General features: G+C 39.4%; 3 protein-coding genes and 1 pseudogene across 4 annotated transcripts; 2 read left to right on the forward strand and 2 right to left on the reverse strand.

The window, feature by feature from the left end:
* Window positions 1-723: 723 nt before the first annotated feature.
* On the forward strand, window positions 724-2,647 carry LOC140008303 (carbonic anhydrase Nec1-like). Its single transcript, XM_072052210.1, has 7 exons — window positions 724-918; window positions 1,010-1,221; window positions 1,444-1,550; window positions 1,665-1,779; window positions 1,919-2,086; window positions 2,213-2,266; window positions 2,403-2,647. Exons 1-7 carry the CDS (start codon window positions 801-803, stop codon window positions 2,478-2,480), a joined length of 852 nt encoding a protein of 283 aa, XP_071908311.1. The 5' UTR covers window positions 724-800; the 3' UTR covers window positions 2,481-2,647.
* On the reverse strand, window positions 2,499-5,927 carry LOC140008302 (E3 ubiquitin-protein ligase RZFP34-like). 2 transcript variants are annotated; one of them, XM_072052208.1, is made up of 13 exons: window positions 5,789-5,927; window positions 5,459-5,571; window positions 5,224-5,311; window positions 5,042-5,101; window positions 4,436-4,468; window positions 4,160-4,237; window positions 4,032-4,075; window positions 3,648-3,688; window positions 3,482-3,564; window positions 3,311-3,402; window positions 3,138-3,207; window positions 2,995-3,036; window positions 2,499-2,900 (listed from the first exon to the last, which is right to left on the reverse strand). In XM_072052208.1, exons 2-13 carry the CDS (start codon window positions 5,545-5,547, stop codon window positions 2,748-2,750), a joined length of 873 nt encoding a protein of 290 aa, XP_071908309.1. In that variant the 5' UTR covers window positions 5,548-5,571; window positions 5,789-5,927; the 3' UTR covers window positions 2,499-2,747. The 2 variants fall into 2 exon arrangements, with proteins under 2 accessions (XP_071908309.1, XP_071908310.1); XM_072052209.1 differs by having other exon boundaries at window positions 5,693-5,791.
* A 1,542-nt stretch (window positions 5,928-7,469) lies between these two features.
* LOC113695552 (aquaporin TIP1-1-like) lies at window positions 7,470-10,891 on the reverse strand (annotated as a pseudogene).
* Window positions 10,892-17,669: 6,778 nt separating this feature from the next.
* LOC113695656 (zinc finger protein ZAT5-like) lies at window positions 17,670-19,420 on the forward strand. Its single transcript, XM_027214786.2, has one exon. The coding sequence runs from the start codon at window positions 18,343-18,345 to the stop codon at window positions 19,255-19,257; it is 915 nt and encodes a 304-aa protein (XP_027070587.1). The 5' UTR covers window positions 17,670-18,342; the 3' UTR covers window positions 19,258-19,420.
* Window positions 19,421-23,484: the final 4,064 nt, after the last annotated feature.

The following is a 23,484-nucleotide window of genomic DNA, read 5'->3' on the forward strand; positions in this document are numbered from 1 at the left end:
GGAGGGAGTATATCAAAAGGTTTTCAATTGCGCATTGGTTACAATCTTGGATTATTTAGCCATCAATATCATACTAGAATTAGTCAAAGAGTAATAATGGAAGCAAAACAATTAATCATGGAGTTTGTAAACTTCCAATGCCTCGTAAATTTGCAAGGAAGAGAGAGAGAAAGATACCATCACCGTGAATTAAAAAATAAGCGCACAAGGCAAGTCTCCACGGCTACTTTAGAGAAACAGTGATAGTCAACTTTTGCCAGCGATAGACAACGGCAACCTTTCTTCTTCCAGGTAGCTCGGTTGGTCACAGAAAGCCTCATGTGGTTCCATTGTCCATTCTCTTCTATCAGGGAACGAGTCCCAGTGATTATCAATTCGAGAGGATGGAGCCTCTCCTCTCCGGTCTTAAGGAGATTAGTCGGGTCCAGCACACCCGAAGCTTGGATACCCCTGTGTGGAAAAAAAAAAAAAAAAAAAGACAACAGCAACCTTTCAATATGGTTTGGTAATCAAATAGTACTATTATTATATCTCTGTTGGCATTTTCTGATATTAAGAATTCTCATGTTCATACATAGCCGACAACATTTGAATCCAAGAAACCTGCTGGAAACTCCAACAATCGTGTGACAGCACGACACACGTCATCAACCCCATAGGCCTATCTTCCTGGACAGCTATAATGCTTATAAAAAACATAAAAGCCTCAAGAGATCAAGCATCTATAGCAACAACTCTCACGCCTGAATTTGGGTTCTTCCATCTCTAGTCTACACAAATATTTGTCTCACTCAACAAAGATGAAGAACCAAAATAACACTACTGCTTCCTTTCTTGGTTCAGTAATTCTTTTGCTACTAGTAGTAACATCTATTCTTCTTCTATTTGGTGCAACATCAACCAAAGCTCAAGAAGTTGGTAATGCCCGAAACAGTTCCATATATAATCGAACTTCTCGGTATAAATCATAAATGTATTCCTGATCTGGTTTCCAATATGTTGGATGCAGAGGATGAGAGAGAATTCGATTACGCGGAAGGAAGCAAGAAGGGTCCAAAACGGTGGGGGAAGCTAAAGAAAGAATGGGCAGCATGTAGTAATGGAGCCTTCCAATCTCCAATAGATATGTCAAACGAGAGGGTTCGTTTGATTTCAAAACCGGAGAGGCCCATATACAAGCCCACCAATGCAACCATAAAAAACAGAGGCCACGACATCTCAGTAAGTGATTCTTATTTCTCATTTGTTCTTCACTTGCTTGTTAATTTCAAGCCAGCCCTGTGCAGAACAACGACCACGGTCTGTCAACATGAAAATGCAGCTCCTTCCCTTTCAACAATCTGCCTCATTCACCACTAAATCCAGAGTTATCCGACTTCTGAGATGTGAACTGTAAAAAGAACGCTGCTGCTTTAACTGATTTGCCTAAAACCAATTTTGCAGCTTCAGTGGGGAGGTGATGCAGGAGCGATTGCCATCAATGGCACCGTGTACCCTCTCAGACAAGCCCACTGGCACTCTCCCTCTGAGCACACCATTCGAGGCAGAAGGCACTTATCCCTATTTTCCGGTTTCTTGCGTTCTTTTTTCAGGTTTTGTCTTTTAATTTGTTGTGAAGACAGTCGTCGGCTCGATGAAATACTCTTCCCATAATTTGATTACAGGTATGACTTGGAGTTACATATGGTTCACCTAAGCACCGACCCGAATTTGAAAAACAAGATTGCCGTTATCGGTGTCCTCTACAAGATTGGCAAGCCAGATAAATTTCTGTCCAAGGTAACTGCTGACACTCTCAAATTCCGTCCAATTTTATGCCTTTGGTTATTTTCTTATGCCTTTCATCCACTTGGAATAATTATTTTCACTGCGCTATAATTTTAATGTGTAAAATGGATGTTGAAATGCCACATTGCAGTTAACGAGCTACATCTCGACTATGATCGATGAGAAGGATGAGCAGAGAAGCTTGGACGTTGTTGATCCGAGACAAATTGAGATGCACAGTAAAAGGTACTACAGGTACATGGGCTCGCTCACCGTCCCTCCATGCACAGAAGGCGTCATTTGGACCATCAATAGAAAGGTAAGATCCCTCAAGATTCATTCAACCTGGCTACAGCTTGCCCTTGCCATCAGCTTTCTTTGTTTCCTATTCTATTCTATTGATTGTGTTTGATGACATTCTCACCAAAACCTAAACTAATTTCAGGTGAGGACTGTTTCGAGGGACCAAGTGATGTTGCTCCGAGAAGCTGTACACGATGTAAGTTGCAGTTGCCAAGCCCTTTTTTTTTTCCTCTTTTCCCAAGCATGATTGGAGGCTTCTTTTCATTTTCTCTCTTTTTTTGTCTTTTAAAAATTTATGTTGACCCCTTTTTTGGTTCTACATTTTTGGACAGTATGCAGAAAGAAATGCAAGGCCCATTCAACAACAAAACGGAAGAGACATCTATCTTTATGGCCCAGCAGCGTCATAAGAATAATCAAGAACTGAATCATCGTTAACCATCATGTCTATTATGCATGTTTCAATTTGTTATTCTTTTTTCCCTTCCGGGCTCCATCTGGAAGGTTGATGCAAGCGATTACAAGACTACAACAATCAAATATGCTTCAGCGGAAATTTACAGACTCTGTGATTAAATTAATCTTTTTTTCTTTTTTGAAAGTCAAAATAATATCTCGTTTTACAAAGTCGAATATAACGGATAACTTGGAGCAGACTACGGTGACCAAGAAATCGGTCATCCAACCATCTCTTGGATCCTTGATGAGCACGAAGCCGGTCCTCCTCTTGTCTGCCTCGTATTATATGAGCTGCATTTCAGACACTTGTGCGCCACAATGTGGAAGTTCACCTCAGACGTTTCTCCACAGTCATTGCAGAGGATCCAAACCTAACCGATTGCAAAAATCATGCTTAGATTACAACAGCATAATCCCAGCAACAGCAGCTGTAAATTTGACAAAAACAAAAAAAAAAAGTAGTACCATCTTATCTCTATAAATTTGAGGCATCGCTGTAGAAGCAACCTGGGCATCAAACATTGACAAGTGATTGTCAGTTTAGGGTAACGCCCGATTAAAAGACATATTTGCCACGTAAATGTCAGTAACCACAACACTGGTAGTACCTCCTCATCAAGCTTTTCCCACACACGAGACATATCGCAATATGATTTTGAGCAAACAGGACATGAGTACCTGCAGAATTGATTTCCAGCAAGGGACGTGTTCAATAAGACATTGGTTGTCGGGAGTAATGGATGTTTCATGAAATAATATATCCGCAGGGAAGAAATCTTACTTGAAATGCCTTTCCATCTCCTTCACACAATCAAGATGTATGGTGTGACCACAAAACAGGACTGTAATCTCTTTGGTAGTATCAAAAAGGTACTGCACGAGAAAAGAATAAATCATAAACAAAGTAATCCGACCAACTTTCTATCATTGTACATATTAGTTTCATGATTACCTCGAAGCAAACAGGGCAGTTGTGGTGCATGGCTCGTTCTATGCAAGTATGTGAATCCTTTAACTGATTTGAATAGCAACACCCTGAAACACAAAGAAATATCTTGCATAACTGATTTGAAAATGTAGTTAAATTCAAATATTGTTCCATTCATGATCTCGCTTACCACATCCATTGCAATGAAAGAAGTTCTCTTTACCTCCAGTCCTGTGGTTAAAAAAAATAAAATATTTTAAATTGAAGAGAATGGCGTGAAATAAAAATAGGAAATGACTATAGGCGTGAGTAAACTAGCGAAATCCTGAGAAGCTATTAGGAAAACAAATCACATATGCAATGATGCGTTCCAGCAATAATTGCATTTGTACAATTGATATGGTTCTGCAACCACTACACAAATTAGAGGTGACTCAGGGAACACAGCTTTAGAATCAGAGGCCAAATTGTTTGATCAGTGTGCAAGTCACCAGGTAAAATCAAAAGCTTATTGTGAACTTAGAGGATTCATTTGGAATGAAAAGAGACGCTTGAACAGGCGAAAGATTTTAACCTGCAGATTCCACATCTGTCACAGTGGTATTGATTCTTTGAGACCTAGACAAGGAAACCAAATCACTTGAACAAAACACAATAAGCAAACCTTGAACTTTGGAAAGCAAATGCATAAATAACGCTTACATCGTCATCAAAGAAGTTGCATATTGAGCAAAAGTACTCTCCCATACAAATTCCACACTTGACACATTTTTGTTGAACCTGCAGACCAAGCAAAGTCAAAACTACTGCTTCCTTTTCTATTTTCGAATCCAGACATGTGAACTAGTCTTTGTTTTCACAACTATATCGTCCTCTTGGAATACAGTCCATCAACAATTTCTTACTCCATCTCGACAAGAAAACTACAAGAATTATTCAGTGCCACTACAAATTTGGAGTTTGGAGAAAGAAACTTACATCTTGTTCTGTATTGCACAAGGAGCAAATGACCTGAAAAGAAAAAAAAATCAGCATTGCTACACGTACTTAGTTCAATAGAACGAGCACCCATAGGAACTAATACCAAAAGAGAAACAGGACGCTTTAACAGTATAGATTAATGAATTACATTGGGAAAAGAATATATTAATACAACAAAGACAGGATAATCACAACAGAGACACGATTGTGATACCACAAGACAATAAAGTGCAAATTCATAAATGAGAGTAACAAAGCCTCATCCAATACAGCAAGCATTCTGCGATACAAGCCACAACTTATCCACATGCAGATGAGCAAAGGAAAAATAAAAGGTTGAACACGAAAGGTGACAAAATTCTTGTGATCAGAAACAGTCAGAGAAAAAAGAAAAGAAAAGATAAAATTCCCTCTTTTTTCCAAACTTAGAAGGAAGAAAGTGTAGCAATGAAGCATTGTTTCTTTCCTTTCCTTTCTAAACAACAAAGTTTATTGGAAAGAAATCAGAAAAACTAATAAAGAACCAAAGGCGAGCCCAAAAAAAAAAATTCACATAAAAGGGCTAGTGTGCTAATAAAGCAGAGAATTTAAAGATGAGCTAACCCTTTTAATCTCATGGCGAGGAATATCATGCCTTCTCAAAGGATCAACTTCAATGGAATTCTGTTCAAGAATCAATTGACCATTAAAATTTTTTTTTTGGGGCCTGCACTAAACGAGATACTAGCTACTAATATTCAATCACATTAAAATAAGATAACCGTAAAATTAATAGAAAAGGGCACCTTTAATTCGTCGTGGCAATGCCTACAGTCAAAAATCTCATCACAGCAAGGTGCTCTTATCTTACATCTCCTTTTGTAGTGTGAGCACCTGAACAGGGATCATTATAAACAACTCTCAACATTAGCAATCATGTCACCCCGCGGGATTACAATTTAGCGTAATGGGCCGTACAAATCCCAAGGACAGAAGAAAAAACATTGGAGGATCAAAATGAAGGAAAAGAAGAGTGAATACCCGTAGGGTCCAGAAGCCATCTCCATTAAGGACTCATCAGTGCGAGATGAATGAGAAATGCTCTGATGCTTCGATCCACTACTCTCCATTGTTTCTTGGATTGGATTAGACACCTGAAGAATCCAAAAAGATTACCATATTAATTGACTGGTGTATAATATATATACAAAAACAAGAGACAGAACAGAAGCGTCGAGGCGTTAATAGATTCAGACAATCTGACGAGTTTAGCACCAATAATTGATGGACAAGATGGGGCCATGCTAGTTTTGCATTATCGTGCAGTGGAATGTAACCCAAGGAGAAAATAATGCAGCCAGTTTTAACCACCTGAAACGACGCCGTAGATGATCAAGCACAGGAGCAGGAGGAGCAATTTTATTTCCGCAGAAGGAGGAAGAAACCACCCGTGGTTAAAGCAGTGCTTAGATTGGGATGTTGAGTTTTTTTTTTTTAACTGTACTAGAATTTCTCAAATCGATCCCACAGTCTCACCTAGATATGCCCTGCCGATGGATGGCCTTTGCATGTGAGGACTGGTGGTCCGTGGTCTATATATATATACCCTTACTGGACGGTCCAAAGCACCTTTAAGATGCTAATTGCCAGCTGCAGTTCAAATGTTCAATACGCTGGTGGAAAAATCCACGTCTGGTTCAAATTTTAAAGGAAAAATCGTTCAAACGCGTCGAATATTTTGTTAAAAGAAATTTTTCATCATTTACATTTAAAATATTAATTTTATGTTCCTTACAAATTTAGTTTAGCAAATTTTAATTCAAACTAGATTTTTAACAAATTTTTAGTCTAAAATTACTATGTGACCCATATGCAGTCATTTTTTATATGCAAAAAATCAAAATTATTTTTTAAGTGATAAAATGAATATGGATTAGGACAAATCTCAAAAAAAATTTTCAAAAATGAATGAGGTTTAAATCAATTTTTAATTTTTTAAGGACAAAAATGAATATAAATCGGGTCATTTATTTAATTATAAATGAAATCTAACCTTTTTTCTCAAAAAAAAAAAACTATGTATGAATCATGTGATGGATTCAGGCAAAGCGTAATAAAAATCTAGGTTGGGACTAAAATTTATCAATTTGATTTTGTAAGAGACACAAAGTTACTATTTTAAAAATGAAAGACAAAAAAAAAATCATTTGGCCAAATGTAAGAGACGTTTTGATCCATTTTTCATTTTTTTATTAGCCTATATCCTAAGTTTTGTTTATTTTGAAATTTGAGAAATGTTTAGTGAATTCTATTTTTCTTTTTATAACGGCATTCTCACTATCTTTTTTTTATTATATGGTCTAATAAATGAAAATTAAACTATTTAATAATAATGATAGTGGGAATGTCATTATAAAAAGTAAAGTGTTATTAATATTTATTTTGAAATTTTGAAATTGTATTTATAATACACGACTTTCCTTAGCATGAGGTATACGCATGCAATTAATATGCCGTTTGAAAGAAATACTTATGAAGTTAGTGGATGAAATAAAAAAAAAATGTTAAGCACCTTTTTTCTTCTTTATGTATGTAAGAACTTGGCAGGTATTTCAGGGAAAGCAGTAAAGCTGGATTCTAGTGGGGGTGGGCGGGCTTTGAACCAAACAGACGTGTGAACCACAGTTCAATTATGTTAATCTGTCAATTAATAAATGAATTTTGGTATCAAATGAATTTTGAATGGATCTAGATAGTTATTCAATTAAACTTATTTAATTGATGGACAGTGAATTGATTTGATTCATTCATTTATACTTATTTGGAAATAACTATATATTTAAACTTAATTTTTAGTGAATATTAAGCAAATAAATATGAATTTCTTGTCGATCTAATAACAATAAGATGTCATTATTTCGTGTCAAATAACATGCAAAAATTAGAAAAAGGTAAAATTTCATGTGAATCATAAATGAATAATTGAATATATTCCTATCTATTTTTTAAATGAATATAAATAATAAAGAATTAATATTATATACACTATCAGTATACATATTATCATTATTAGATATATAATACATATATAAAATTTAAATTTAAAATTCAAAATTTATTATATATAAATTTTACTCATAAATAAATTAACTCAATTATAGTGTGTTACTCAGCATGACCGTTCAAACCCTCTTCGAGCCACCTATTTTGACAGATGTAGAAGGAAGGAAAGGAGACAAGCTGGTTCGAGGAACGGAATGGATGGATAGGGTCTGTCTCTGATCTTTCTATCCAAAAAAAAAAAAAACGTCAGATCTGAAGAGGACTGGGTCCACTTGGCTGCTGCTGCTTGCGTAATGCTACGATCCTCAGGATCAGAAATCGAATCTTCTGAGAGACCACATCGATGACCGCAATTTGGATCCTGGATGCTGGCAATTTGCAATTCACACTGTACACTTGAGAATGAGAATTTCCCCAGAAAGGTAAAGAGCGAGAGGCAAAGGAAGAATAAACCATCGTACAGTCAAGAATTTAGGGGCGGCAATTGAGCGACTCCAAGACAAAATCGTATATTTGTACAAAAAACCTCCCACAACTAACAAGTTTGCTTTAATGGCTTCTGCCTAGAGAATTTTTTTTTTCCAAAAACAAAAAAAAATTGTATTATTTGCCAGGACGACGGAGGAACGTCAGTAGTGGGTTGAAAAAAAAAAAATAAAAAAGGTCAGCTGGAAAGCTGTAATTCCTGGTTGGCGAATACATGCACTTTCCATGGATTGAGCTATTTGTACAAGATAAGGGAGCAAAAGAATATGGCACCATATTCACCTTGGAACAACAACTGGGAGGAATCCTCTGATGGCTACAATCAATTAACAGGAGATTGCTGTGAAATTTCGTCGAATTTCGGTCGCTACTGAATCTCTTTTGACGGCTGTTGCTTTCATCTGCGAATCCCCCAACACGGAATGGTGGTAAAGTGGTGAAAACTCAGAATAATGTGGAGACCCCTTCTTGCTCTACTTCAAAGTTCGAACTCAGAATAACTTATCACCGCCATCCACGTTGTCTATCTCTTTGAGTATTGATACTACTACTATCGCTCGGCATCTTTGGTCGAACGTTCGCTTTGCGCAGAACGTGTGAAGAGATAAAGTGACCTGGAACGAATGCACCACTATTTTATTCACTTTGGTATGGTTCCATGAAACCTCCTCTTCTGTTCTCCTTTATTGATCCTTCTCTCTCTCTTTCCACTTCTGAGTTCTGATGGTAATTGAAAAGATTGGACAGAAACAACGCATTGGGTCGAATTCTTTCTTTGGATAGAAAGGGCAGTACATGGGACCTATTATGAAACATACAATATATCACAGACGTATGATCATTGCGTTTCAATCGAATTATTCTATTCCACCTCTTAAAAAGAAAAGATCTTAAATCAAAATATTCAACAGCATGGCGATACATTACACCGGGATTAGAGATGAAAGATCGTGCCGCCGTTAACGGTATCCCTTCATAAGTGCAGGGGAACATCGGAGAAGCATTGAAAGAAAATGGTTTCAAAATGCAAAAACAGGTGAAAAGTAGAATGAAGAGGTGATTCCAGTCCCGCTGGAATGAACCTTCCAATCTGAGGAGGGGCTCTATTTTGGATAGTTCACTGGGACGAGATCACCTCCTGAGGTTGAAAGAGGGGCTGGGTCCCCCGGTATAACTCCGAAACTTAAGTTAGTTCGGTAGTGAAGAGGTAATGTAGTAATAGAGAAGAGTAGTATGTTTTACCAGAAAATTGGTCATCCCCCCTCTTGGTAGATACGTTGGGTATTTATAGGGAATTTGTTGGGAAGAAGGACTGGCCGCACGGGTCTCTAGAGATCGGAGATGGTCAGTGCATCTGACGGATTTGACTGGTCTTTATGAAAGGGTTTGATTGGACACTCGTCAGATTCAGGCGGCGTGTGTCAGAGCAGCTGTCCATCAGACGTCGACATGTCAAGTGTCATTTCCTATCTTTTGTAGGTATCCAGCAATCAACTGTCACCTCAGCTAATGGCCTGAAGATAGCAGCCGAGGTGACACACAGGCTACGATCACCTCGATAAGTAACGTGTCGAGGTTGAGCCTCAGGAGGTATCAGAGTATGAGGCCTCGGATTATTCGGGCCGATATGATCATCCTCATGGAATAATACAACCCGACCACCACAAATACCACAACCAACACTCGATCTGCGACGATCCAATTCCAAATGAAGTTCTTTGGAAAAATTAAAGAACAAGGAATAAACCCTTACAACAAGAACAAGCACGAGAAAAAAAAAAACTGAGGGAGGAGTTTAAACAATCGTCTTCGCGCTTTCGGTCCTCAATAGTCAGTTGTGGGCAACTCCTCGTGGGACTGGGGGATAAAGAAGAGCTCATATACGAGTCCAGCAAGGCCACCACCTATGAGAGGACCGGCCCAGTAGACCCAGTGGTTCTCCCAGGTCCAGCTGACCACTGCTGGGTTCATTGACCCATCATCAAAGGCCCCACCAACCAAGATGCTGGCACCCACGATGAAACCAATAGCCAACTCCGGCGGTGGCGTACACCGTGTACACCAGTCCAATTGTCATCACAGTCTCCAATAGTAATGCGTTCCACACGCCAACTCCGGCGGACAAAGAAAATGCAGTAGTTTCCTGCCAAAGAAAATAAAATGAATAAACTTAACCGCGAGTGTGAACAGATATCAGAGACACTGAGCTTTAATCTGTTGTTTTTTTTTTTTTTTGTTTGATGATCGTGAAAAGGAAGGTATGCAGGGGTGTGCGACTGTGCGTAAGAGTTTTCCTCGATGCCATGCAATGATAGCCGGAAAGACCTAACTCACCAAGCCACCGGTGGCGAGCTTAAGAAGCAAGCAAGCCACGACGAAGCCAAGCAACTGAGCAATCCAGTACAGGATACCGCGTAGAAGGGTAATGTTATATTACCGCCAACAAAGGCACCAAAGGTGAGGCCGGAAGGGGTGTTGGCTGCATTGTTGGTCAGCTTGCTAAACTCCATGCCTGACCCTTCACCTGCAAACACAAAGATTAGGGTAGAAATGAACTCGGCCAGCGCTGCCTTGAGAGCGTCTGGGTGAGCGGCCTCCTGGGGCCTTCCGATTGATCGGCATCTTGGGATGATCGATCAAGATCAACGACTGAAAATTGGGAAAGATGATATGATCACACTAAGACTGCTTGAGCTAGCACTTCTCGTACTGCTCTCCACATCTCATTCTCATGCATTTCCCGTTGCTTCTATAAATAGTCATAATTCAATGCCAAAAAATATGCGATTGCCGTGCCTGTACCTTCTGTATCCGGTTTCCGGTTAACTTCTTATGCAAGCATGGAAGAGTCATTGTATCTGCTAATATTAATGGTGAACAGTTTGGGAAGATGCGGTTTTGTTTTTTGAATTGTTTAACAGCCATCGCGGTCTAGAGACCAGAGAGAGTATTGGAATTGGATGAGATGGATTCAAATAACGCAGAGTCTGAAATATAGGGGCAAGCGGCCTGAAAGACGGTTTAGTGAGTTTGGTGCGGTCAATTTTCTTAATTAGAACTTGGTGTCTTCGTCTGTTCCCCATTAAATGTACTTGCATCGCTTGGCATATATTTAACCTAGGATCATCATTATCGACCATCTATATAAATCCGAATAATTAATGATTCACAAATACTTAGTTTGTACGGCATTTTGTTCATTCATTTCTCTCAACGTGCATTTGGGGTAATAATTTTTTTGCTTTGATTGAGAGAATTACAACCAATGATGTTCTAAAAGAGGCAAACACTCCTTTTTCCCACCTAACTGCCATGCCTCCTCTTCCATAATGATTTACTAATAGGGACTTTGCAACAGCGATGATAATCACAGAACGAAACGTAGCATTTTCGTCAATCAAAATTATTTTGCTAGCTTTTCGAACGAAGGAAAAAATGAAGAAGAATATTATCAAAAACTTTTTCTTGTGATTATCATTGCTGTAGTAGTTGCTTGTTATTGCTGTTTGTAGATGTACTATATAGTTACCATAAGCTAGCTGCAATTAAGGTGGATCGTGCTCTTCTTTTTGGCTAAGCAGTACGTAGTAGTAGCACATTTTGATTTTACCTAGCCTGCTGCAGCTATAAAGGGAAAGAAAGGGAAGTGCATGAAGAGCCCCCGTGAAGTGGAAATGCCAAAACGAAATCAAATTCTATGCTATCTCCCCGTCAAATAGGGCAAAATGTGGCATGTGAAGAAGCACCGCCGCGAGTGAAAGTAGGACAAATATGATCACATGAGGCACCGCCGCGAGTCATGCAACCAGGCTGGCCTTTTTGATTGGTCAGGGGATCATACTAACTGGCCAATCATAATTTCAACAGCTAGCTGGAAATTGTTCCGGACCATCTATGGCTTAGCTTGCTGCTGCTTCATGAGAGAGTGCTTATTCTGTACTGACTAAAGGCAGGCAGTTCCATGAATCGCCCTATTCAGTTCTTTCTCAGCCCGAAATACACTCCAAAATTTCGAACTCGTGACAATTTTGTGGAAACAGGATAGGATGGTGACAGTGGGTGACAAATTTTTTTAATGGTACTAGTTTTTTCACCCTGGCTACCGGCACCTCCCTTGTATCCCATCTTAATTGCCGTGCTCCATTTTTGACCCAACACCCCCTCCGCCCGTGAACCCTTTCTCTTTCAGCCCGAGTTTCTTTCGCGGCTGCAGCAGTCATCTCTCCTTGGACGGCAACTTCGCTCATGCCTACCACAGTTCTTACTTCATCTGCTACTTTTTTTTTCCCGTCAACATTATTCCTTTTCCTCCCCCAAAAAAAAAAGAAAGAAAAAGAAAAAAGAGCGGCACTCATTATTCCTTTGAATCCCAAAAAGAATAAATAAAGAGCAGGAATAGACGGCCCACATGGAAATCATAGGCTCGTGACTAACGTTTCCAAAATTGGGCTTAATCTTTTTCTGAAAACAGGCCCAAATTAAGTTCCCCGCTTCCAATCACAAGAGTTTGTCCATCTAGCAGCACTGTTTCCTTCAAATTGTTGTTCAGAGACAATGGCGGGTTTCACCTTCAGCTGTACTGTATTGCATGCATAAGGTCAATTTAAATCCAAACCTTTAATGCAATTAATTGAGTTGCAGTTTTTTCAATGTCCGTCTCTCCGTGAACAAGAGAATTATTTCCTGTTTCAAGAAAGGATTAAACAATAAAACGTAACCATTTTATCGGGCAACCGAGAAAAATAGGCCGTAGATATTGAATGATTGATTGATATTGCGATCGAAATAAAGATTGAGGAGTGATTTAGATATCGACATGGTCTTGGATAAAAAAAAAAAAAAGAAAGATATTGACCGGTAAAACTCCTAGTTTGAACAAAGTAACTCAAACTTACTAAAAGAGACAAGATTGTTGAAAATAAAAAATTAAATTAAATTCATTTTAAGAAAAAGAACAAAAGCATATTTATGATTTGAAAGGTTACAGGAAAAATTTTCTGTTATCATTCATGTCATATACTTAAAAGAAGAACAACGGAAATTTGATTTATTGGCCACCCAAGGGCAGCTAGTTCCAATCAATTAAGTAAGATTTTCATCTTACTGTTCCACAGCCTCCTCCACCCCCCAACCAAAAGACTAACTCTAAAATATTAATATGTGCGTATTATTGTCATTAGTAACCTTGTTTGAATTGTTAAAAAACTAAACGTAAATCTTACTATTACGATTGAACATATGACACATATGTAAAATTTGAGTTTCAAATTCAAATTTGCAATATATATTATGCATTTAATGATAAAAGTGTATACACTGTTAGTGTAGAGAAGATTAATCCAAAAACTAAATGCTTACAAAAAGTCTTTTTGGAAAAAATAAAAATACTCACAAAAAACACATTGGAAAGAGTTTAGCGTGGCAGTGCACATCAGCTTCCACTTAGTCAACCGTGTCCTCACCCGAGCGAGAGGGGTTCTCACTTCTCATCAGGCTCACGGGCCATTCATCCGGCTGTAGCAGCAGTACTTACTAGTACTTTATAAATGGAGTAGGGGTAGAAAGTAGAAAGCCGAAAGCGGTACTCGATCGTAACAATTCATTAAAAATCTTTTATCATCCCATCATTAATTTTGCCTTTTCTCTTTTATTTATGCAGTATCTGTTTTTTCAAGGGCGATGTAGCTTTTCATGTCTGATCTGATTCCTCCTCAGCAAAGCAACACAAAAAGAAGATCCTTAATGGATCGGGATCGACCATGATGACTTCTGAGATCCATTTCATCATGCATGTTAATCAGTGTGTGGAGAAGCACTCAAATCACTCATATAAAATAGAAAAAAAAAAAAAAAAGGACGATTTTTTTTTCAGCTACTACTCTGCTATCTATCTATCTATCGTGGTATATATAGCAATGAAGTTTATTTTATTACCACTGCATATCCTGATACGGTGCATCTCTTCCCCAAACTTCCAATAGAACCCAAGAAAATCTGTAATGTAGACAGTACTGTATCTTAATCGTGCCTTGATTATTGTCTATTCAGGGAATAGTTCTTGGAGTCATTTATATAATATATATATCTGTTAAATTAATTTTAACATGCACCAATACTTACTTTGTTGGTTGTTGAAGCAAGCCACGACATTATAAAAAATAGTAACTCAAGCATATATGTATATATATATAGTAAATCTTATATATACTGATGACAATGTATACATTATCATCGTTGAATTTATGACATATGTATAAAAGCTAAATTTTAAATTCACATTTTACATCATTATCATTCATCCAACGCTGACACTGTATACACTATCAGTGTACGTAGGGAAGATTAATCTATACATATATATATATATATGACACTACAGGGGCAAAACAAAACACATGTATCCTACAGTGCAATTAAATACGTGTATAGGATGGGTTTGTCAATGTTTGACAGAGGATTAATGAAACCACCAACGATTGGTCTCTAAAACTAAAAAAGAAAGGAGGCAGCAGCAGCAGTAGCAGTAGTGCTCATATTGTTCAACGCACAAAACATGTTAGAAATATGTGATGCAAAAAATTTCAAGTCCTCCTTCGCCGACATGCCTGCCTGCATTGCTTGTCAATTCTTCTTTTCTACTTTAATTACTTGCATAGCTGTTGTCTGCTACTAACAAATGTATTAAAAATCGAGATACACATGTCTAACTGACGGACCGCATTCAAATTCTACAAATGCAGCATGATCCCACGGTATCATCCCAGAAAAAAAAAAAAAAAAAAAAAAATGTCCATGAGAAATGTGATGCAGAACCAAAAGAAAAATAGCAGTCGACAGATGTAAAGCAGCCCGAGTTATTCACGGCAGCCTACAAGATGATATCATTCTCAAGTATTTCAGGAGAGGAAAATAAAACTCAAAAAAAAAAAAAAAAAAACTTTTCTTCAGGTTCTTCAGAACTGCTCTCTCTCTCTCTCTCTCTGAATCAAAGAGAAAGAGAGAGGATAGGGAGTTACGTGCCTAGGTCTCGCAATCCACCTTCCCAATTCCACTCACATCCTTACGCCAAGAATCTTCTTCTTTATTCTTAATCACTCCTATCGCTACATGCGACTCCCGTTTCTCCGACAGCCAGGAAATCTTTGGTACAGCCAGCCACCGCACCGCCCCCTATATTCGTTGGATCCGACTACTTTTCTTTTTTAAACCATTCCATTTGGCCATTATTGATTTATGGGCATTCATCTATAAAACACTTTTCCGGTTCTACACATTATCATTGTATTTGCCGTCCGCCCACTCAACCCCCCCCCCCCCCCCCCCCCCCCCCCCCCCCCCCCCCCCCCCCAACACAAATAAAGAAAAGAAGTCGTTCACGTATTTCTCAAATTCATTTCTTAGGCTGTATTACTTCTAATTCGGGAAAATAGCCAATTTCATTCCTAAACTTTTCACTAGTGTTGATTTAGTCCCTAATTTTTATTCCTAACCAATTTGATATGTGAACTTATTTTGCAGTTCCAATTAAGGATTTCAGTGGCGGCTTCATCACCTAAAACTAATTTGACTCTTAATTGACAAGGTATTTTAGGAACATCGATCACTTATGCGGCTTTTAAATCACAATGTTAAACTTTAAAAAAGAAGTACCTGGTGATTTTTTACACCATTTAAAAGTTTTATTTAGTGATTTTTTATAAGATTTATTACTTGTTTTATTACAGTCTCGTGATAATACCCCTATTTAATTAGTCAATTAGGAGCCAGATCAGTTTTAGATAGCGGTGCCATCATGAAGATCCTTAATTGGAACTACGAAATAAGTTCAAGTATCAAATTAGTCAGAAATAAAAGTTAGGGACTAAATCAGCACTAATAAAAAATTTGGGGACGAAATAGGCCATTTATCCCTTCTATTGATTTGAACCATGTTGGATGGAAGGGGATTAAAACCATGTTGCAAATAAGATTGTGCATAGTTTAGCAAAATTTGCTAAACACATCCAACCTTCTTGAATCTCTCTAGAGCTCTCCCCCGACTTTTGTCAAATAATTAGTGTTGGACGATTTCCAACGATTTTCGTGATTAATACCACCTTTAATTTTTTTCAAAAACAAAAAAAAAGCTAAGTAATTTTACGTAGCATGACAAATTAAAGCACTTGTCTGAATTGTAATCAAAGAATACTCTGATTTGATGACATACGTACATACACTAAGTAGCACGTTCATTTATGTACTGCTGTAGGGGATGGAATTACATTCATGAAAGATGTATATTAGTACTTAGTTGTCCATTGTGTGAAATAAGTCGATCGAACCAAACATTTATTAAACTTGTAGATGCTGAAATTAGGGGTGTTTTTCATTTGAAGATCCGATTCGGCGGCGACGTGCGTACTTGCCACTACTCCCTTGAGCCAATTGGTCATTCAATAAATAAAGTATGAGACCCGTCTCATTTAATTTTCATTAAAAATCGGGGGGAGGAAAAGGGCTAAGGAAGCTGGGAGTTGGACGTCCAAACTTGGGACTCATAAAAGACTAAAAATAGACAGCGTACCTAATTCCATAAAGACTAAAACGACGATGCAACAACAAAATTTCCTTCAACAAAATTCTCAATAGATTGTGGTGTTTTAAATTTGTTTCCTTCTGAAGGGTAATATTTAAGAATTAATCTTTTATATACTGACAGTCAGTGGACACACTTTCATCTTTGAATGTATGACACATAATCTGAATTTGAAAATTAAATTTTGTATATGTATCGCGCGTCACACCGCAATAATGTATATATATATATACACTGTCAGTGTGCATAAGTTTTACTGAATGATTAAAACTGAAATGTTTCTGGATTATGGTGCAGCTGTGCATTTGCCCTGTGTAACATTTAATTAATACAAATGAATATTGTATGTAATGTAAACTTCATCGGCTGAACTTTTGCACGCTAATGGTGGCCACAGCACACTGGACACTTACTCCTGTTTGATCAAAAGCACCAAATTCCAAAAGCTGCTTCATGCATGAACCAAGCCGCACCCTGACAAGTACGTAACGTGTAATTAGCTCATTCAATCATAAAAGTAAGACAAACAAATTTTATCCCCCTACTCCCTCATGCTCCATCATGTACAGTCTCCTAACCTGATCGCATTTGATTAATCACTCTTTCTCATCATCCCGAGCTTAATTATCAATTATAGAATAGAGGCCTTGGACTTGGACTTGGACTTGCTAGTTTAGTTATTAACGTGGAGAAATTCTGTACCGCCGTGGAGTCCTCGAGGGAACGTGTCACTGTTCCTTGCCGTACCTCACCAACCCTAATCATTGGCTAAAAACATATTAATCTCCAGCAAATTAATAATGGAATGACGAAGCCGGCGTGATTTTTGGGTCATACTCCCACCGGGTTAACAGCCTATGATCACCAAACTATTTCGCTCGACGTACCCTCCTCATCATAGTATGGAAAGTCAAGAATTAAATCCTTTTGAATTCGGTCTTCCCCCTCTATATGTAACTACTACTGATCACAGGTTTTAGCGGGGGAGAAGAGAGAGAAAAAAAAAAAAAAAACAAGAAGAAGATGTATATTGGTGGTGAGTTAAGTAGCTGTGGCAGCTCCGCGAGCTTGTGAAGTAGTGTATATAATATATGTATATTATATAGATATAAAATATAAAAAACGTAGAGAAAAAAAGAAGGAAAGGAAAGGAAAGGAAACGGAAAGAAATGAAGAAAGGAAGTGGGGAGGCTGAACCGCAAATTCTGTGGTGCCAGGCTTGCACTCTAATCCTCCACAAGGAATCGTTGGGAAAAAGTAATGGGTTTGCTTCAAAGCCAACCGAATCTCACTCGTTTCCTGACCTCTTCATGCTTCTTACGTTCCCATCCCATCGCTTTAAATTAGGGGGGCATCGCTATTCACTACTGTGTTTTTTCCGGTGGAAACCTACTAAACATTAACTCTCCCTCCCCAAAACCATTTTCCTTTGATCGAAATCCCGAGTCCTGTGGAGTCTAGAAGAAGAAACAAAGGAATGATTCATTAGTTTAGCAGTAAACCCCAACAATCATTCAATTTCAGGGTTGGTTACTATTCACGGGGACGGCTTTTTCACACTACCAAAAAACAACCCTTTCACCAATATTCACTGCAACCAACTACTGCTACTTCCTCTCCCACTTTCTTAATTAATTTTCCCCTTCGTCTCTATATTAGTATATAACCTCGATCCCCTCCGTTACACACTTTCCTCCTTCACACACCTTAACTTTCCTCAGGAACCCTTTCTTTCTCTGCTTGTGAATTTGGTTGAAGAATTTCTAGCACTCCTACTACAGTATTATCCATATATATATATATGGAAGTTCATCAAGAAGAAATTATCTTGGGGTCGAAGCATATGATCTTCAAAGGAAAGCGAACTAAGCGACAAAGAACCGTGTCTCAACCACCCTTCCTCTTAACCATGGCCACGACGACAAGCTCGTCCTGTAGCACCGGTACTCCTGGCGGTGACTCGTTTACCGCTTTCAATCGCGTCACCGCCTCGCCTTCAAATTCTGGTGAATTGACACAGACCTCCGTAGCAGGTGTAGATCAAGAAGAAGACATGGCCAACTGCTTAATTCTTCTAGCCCAAGGCCGTGCCCGGAAATCAACGCAACCCACTACTCATCTTCCCATGCCTAGTACTAGCACTGCAAAGTCATCTTCCGCGGTCCATGACGTCTACCAGTGCAAGACATGCAACCGTAGTTTCCCTTCTTTTCAAGCGCTTGGCGGCCACAGGGCAAGTCACAAGAAGCCCAAGCCAACTGATCTCGAAGACAAATCCCCTCCTCCTTTGTCCTTAGGAGGACATCAAGAATCTACTGTTGGATTGATCAGGGACGAAGATACGACCTTGTCGCTTCAGATTCCAAGCGGCCGAAAAGACCCCATCATTTCCGGTGATGTCAATAAGTCTAGGGTTCACGAGTGTTCGATATGTGGTGCTGAGTTCAGCTCTGGCCAAGCCTTAGGGGGTCACATGAGGCGACACAGACCCCTGCCGACGCTAACTGGCACCAGCAGTAACGACGACGAGGGTTCTCGAGAATTTGCAGCCAAGAAGCCAAGAGCCCTCCTGTCTTTAGACCTGAATCTTCCGGCCCCCCCGGACCAACCTGAGGATGATTACAGCACAGAATCCAAATACCCCTTTGCATCCGCTAAGCAACAAGTTATTGTCTTCTCCGCATCTCCTCATCCCTTGGTCGATTGCCATTACTAATCAAATCAAACCCTCTGTTCAGCTATTCTTTTGTTAACTGATCTGATCAACGTTAATTAGGAAATTAATTTGTCAAATATCGACATTAATTTGTCTTCATTTGTTAATTATACATCCACAATATCGTAATAGAAATTTATCATTCTATAGAATTCTTTTATGCTTCAATTTCGTTCTGAAAACTTGCGCGCGCTCTGAGTCAGATCACCTTCTTTCAATTCTTTGAGTAAGCTTTTACTTTGCCCCTAAAAAGGTAACAACATTAGGTACATCTATGAGAGGTTTTCTTTCTTAAAATTTTTTTTTTTTTGAGTGGCATGTCAAAATTCAATTCAGTTAGTGAAAACATTAGTTAGCTGACCATGATCGATCATGATAAGTAAGAGCGGTGTTTGTTATCTTAGGAACGTGGAGAGGGTAGAAACCTGAAAGGTGAGGAGTGGGAGATGGATCTTGACTACACACACTGATACAACACAAGCTGGTTGATTAGCCACGACTACCTATGCTGATGAGCTACACCACAACCAAAAGTGGTGGGATTAGGTTTCTGTTGTTTGATTCACAAGAAAGCCACCACTATCTTATATATGTCTGTTTCATTAAATTGACAAAGGAGATTAAACGGTCACGGCGCAACTATAGCCAGTGGCATGGATAAAACTGCATGCCCTTCTTTGATGGATAACCCACCCGTCTGTGCCACTTTCTTTTGTGCTCTCAAGCAACATGTGTCTTAATGCGGAATTAATTGAGGTTTTGGACAAATGTACAGAAGAGTACCCTTTCACGTATCAAAGAGGTATGCGTCATTAAGCTGCTTACCATCAAATGCTGCTAACATCCCAAAGAAATAAGAAATTTCTCAAGTATCTGATTCCATGCTTACATTAAATTTTTTTTTTTTATTTTTGGTGAAAATCATAAATTATAGTAATACTAGTATTTATAGATTGCTTCACACAAAAGCGTGGTTGCACACAAAATTTTATGCTCATACTCGCCTCCAATACAAGTTATGTCGTCAATGGTTTCCTCCACGTATCTTATAAACTACAGATTTTGGTTTTGGTCGGGGGAAATTCTGATTATTTATGTGTTTTAATTGCCTTCAAATAGGAACATCTTGTTTACTGCATACCTGTCATCGTCACACCCCATTACTCTTCCAGATACCTTGAGGTATGTATTGGCAAGTGACAGCAACAGTACTGGCACCTTCAGAAAAACTGATTTATTAGATGCTCTTTGGTGGGTTTTTTTTTTTTTTGGGGTGGAGGGGGGGGGGGGGGGGGGGGGAGGGGGAGGGAATGATGTTGTAAACTTCTTTCAGTTGCTTTCCCTAGTCAAGGCACTTAAGAGATTTGTCATTTGGCGGCAGTATGAAGACGTCTCCTATTATCTAGACAAGAATAGTGCGATTAATTAACCACAAGAATCAAAAGAAAAGGATGATAATTGTGCGATTAACCACAAGTAATGCCGAACAGTTTGAAGCACAAGTGAAGTTATTTGGAGATGTGATGGTCGGGGAACTGTTTTTGGAGTTTAATTCTTTGGAACAATGTGGATGGACGACCGTGCAATGTTGTTCCCTCATTTACCATTACGATTGATCCCACGGTTACATCTTGTAACCCTCTCCAAAGGACAAAGAAAGACGTACAGAGACTATCCTCTAACCATCCAAACATTTCACGATATCTATCTATGTTCTTGGACCTTTAATCATGATCTTTTTCAAAAGCATAATCGCAGATACATTGAAATGAGAAAAAGAATCTTGTTTATAACTGGCGGTGGGCAATGTACGGAGAAGATATATAGGCATACGACAACTTGAATGAGCGTAACCCATGATCTTTTCTTTGTAAATTAATTTAGTTAGCCTTGACTAACTAATACTCCATAATCTGGGATTAGTTTCTGTATGAATAGGAATACCAAAACTGATGGAATTAACTGAGGCCTTATCTATGACTTTATGTAAGTAGTTCGACATCCAATGGTACCTCAGCTGGAGGGGAAAACTTCTTTCAAGAGAAATCTTGTGAACCGGAGAAGGACGTATGTTCTTAGGGAAAGAGTTCGTACTACTATCCTTTCTAGGTCAGCGAAGATCAAACCTATTTCGTTTCAACTGTCCAACCTTTTCGTTTTCTACAGCTGGTGTGATCAAAACACAGATAAAGGGGTGGCGGCCTTGAATAAGACAAGCAAGAACCTTTTGGCAGAATCCACGGATAGATGGCGGGGATTGGGAAGAGAAAGCGGTCCATTGGCACTGCATGTAGGCATGTTCAATGTTGATTGCCGACTCGCTGTTGCAACTTGTACCCAAATAATTCCCCCCAGAAACACAGTCCATGATTTGTGGCTCCAGATATTGTTTTCTTTTCTTCGATTTAATTCTATTTGTTTGAGAAATTCATGGTTTACTGTTCACGCTGTCCCTGCATGTTTATGGACACAGGCATTCCAATGCTACATTACGACTAAGCGATGATACATTTATTGCAGTTAACTTCGATTCTGGAAATTATTTTGGTTGCTATATGAAATACAACCTAATTATCTCACATTATCTTCTTCAATCTTTAATTAACTTCATTAATTCTCACCCTAAACTGATGAATAACTCTAAGCTATACCGTTTTTGGCCTAAGTGCATTCATAACTGAAGGGCAAAAATAGTGTCAACTTCAGTTTTTAAATTGGCCCGTTCAAACCGGCCTACTAATGAATGGAATTGGATATGACATGAACTTTAAATTTGTTCATATGGATGCCTCAATTAAATATGACTGATGGGTTGGCTCGCATTACTCATTTATATCATTTAAAATTGCACATTCAAACTCAACTTAATAGGTGTAAAGTAGATAAATTTGAATGTGTAAAGGAGCAAATTCATCGGAGCCACGTGTCAGTTTGAATATGGTGACCTGTCAGTTCGGCCAGACCAGTTCGGACAGGAGGGATGCCAGCCTCGTGCATGGCCGCCGCCTCCCTGCTGGATGGGCCTGGTGGGCCGCCGCCTCCTTGCTGGATGGGCCTGGTGGACCGCAGCCTCCGAACCTTTCGAAGCTAGCCAATGGAGCTCTAGAAGGACTTCCTCTCCAGTTGGACTCCTAATCCTATAAGAAAACTACTACCCACAAGCCTATAAATACAGCATCACAAGACAACACAAGGTACGCTATCTACAGTACTCTATACTGTTACCCTACTCGTAAGCTCTACTGACTTAACCGTCCGAATTGTTCCGAAAAACTAGCCCCGCCGTTTGTCCTTTTGCAGGTCGGTTCGCTCACCTCACCTGCGCATCAGCTCGCTCCCTCTCAGCTCACAGCATCTCAGCTCAGATCACGTTTCAGGATTGAGCTCAGTTCGCTCGCTTTCCTCCCATCAGCTCGTCCCTGACCAGCTCGCTCAGCTTAGCTCGGATCACATTTTTTGTAGTTACATCAATTGGCGCTGTCTGTGGGAACGCAATTCTTCCTTTCGCGAATCATGCCGAGAACTAGATCTCAGAGAAACGCCGATGGGTCCAAGGAGAATGAGCAGAGAAACCCCTAAAATTCCCGTCAGAATCCCATGCTGGGGAATGATGGGACAGAGCTCTCGTGAATCCCGCCTGAACAACTAGTGCAAGCAGTAGCCGAAAATCTGCTCACCTTTGAGGCTATTATGAACTATCTAAAGGGGCAGTCAGGAGGCCATCACGACCAGGAGCCCAAGACACAGAGGATGAATAGAGTTGGGCTGTCAGAGTCTAGAATAGAAAGTCCCAACCCTCGCCCAAAGCGGGCGCGGAAAGAGCACACACATGAACAGATCGAGGTTATGGAGCCCTCTCACAAGAGCTCTCGAACTGAGCACCCGGAACCCTTCCAAGGGTTCCCAAGGAAGGAGCTCTCTCCCAGGAAAAAAAAGTACCAGGTACAGGACGAACTGGATCTATTATTGGATCCAGAGACGGGCAGGTATATCGTCTCCCCCTTCGTGCCCGACATTGAGAATTGCCCGCTGCCCGCTAAGTTCAAAATACCAAGCATGAAACCTTACGACGCTATCACGGATCCGGAGGACCACTTGTTCGGGTTTATGACGCAAATGCGCCTACAAACGGCCGCTGATGCGGTTAGGTGCAAAACTTTTCCAATGTTCCTAGAGGGCAAGGCACGACAGTGGTTTCAAGGGTTGCCTCCTAGATCAATTCGGTCC

Source organism: Coffea arabica, chromosome 6c, assembly GCF_036785885.1.
Source record: "Coffea arabica cultivar ET-39 chromosome 6c, Coffea Arabica ET-39 HiFi, whole genome shotgun sequence".
NCBI lineage: Eukaryota > Viridiplantae > Streptophyta > Magnoliopsida > Gentianales > Rubiaceae > Coffea > Coffea arabica.

Excerpts from the sequence above, each read along its gene's own strand:
- LOC140008303 (XM_072052210.1), top strand. The coding sequence starts at position 801 with ATGAAGAACCAAAATAACACTACTGCTTCCTTTCTTGGTTCAGTAATT. Across the intron at positions 2,087-2,212 it reads TTTGGACCATCAATAGAAAG|GTGAGGACTGTTTCGAGGGA; the intron begins GTAAGATCCCTC and ends AACTAATTTCAG. Across the intron at positions 2,267-2,402 it reads TCCGAGAAGCTGTACACGAT|TATGCAGAAAGAAATGCAAG; the intron begins GTAAGTTGCAGT and ends ATTTTTGGACAG.
- LOC140008302 (XM_072052208.1), bottom strand. The coding sequence starts at position 5,547 with ATGGAGAGTAGTGGATCGAAGCATCAGAGCATTTCTCATTCATCTCGC. Across the intron at positions 3,689-4,031 it reads GACAGATGTGGAATCTGCAG|GACTGGAGGTAAAGAGAACT; the intron begins GTTAAAATCTTT and ends TTTTAACCACAG. Across the intron at positions 2,901-2,994 it reads AAATTTATAGAGATAAGATG|GTTTGGATCCTCTGCAATGA; the intron begins GTACTACTTTTT and ends GCAATCGGTTAG.
- LOC113695656 (XM_027214786.2), top strand. The coding sequence starts at position 18,343 with ATGGAAGTTCATCAAGAAGAAATTATCTTGGGGTCGAAGCATATGATC.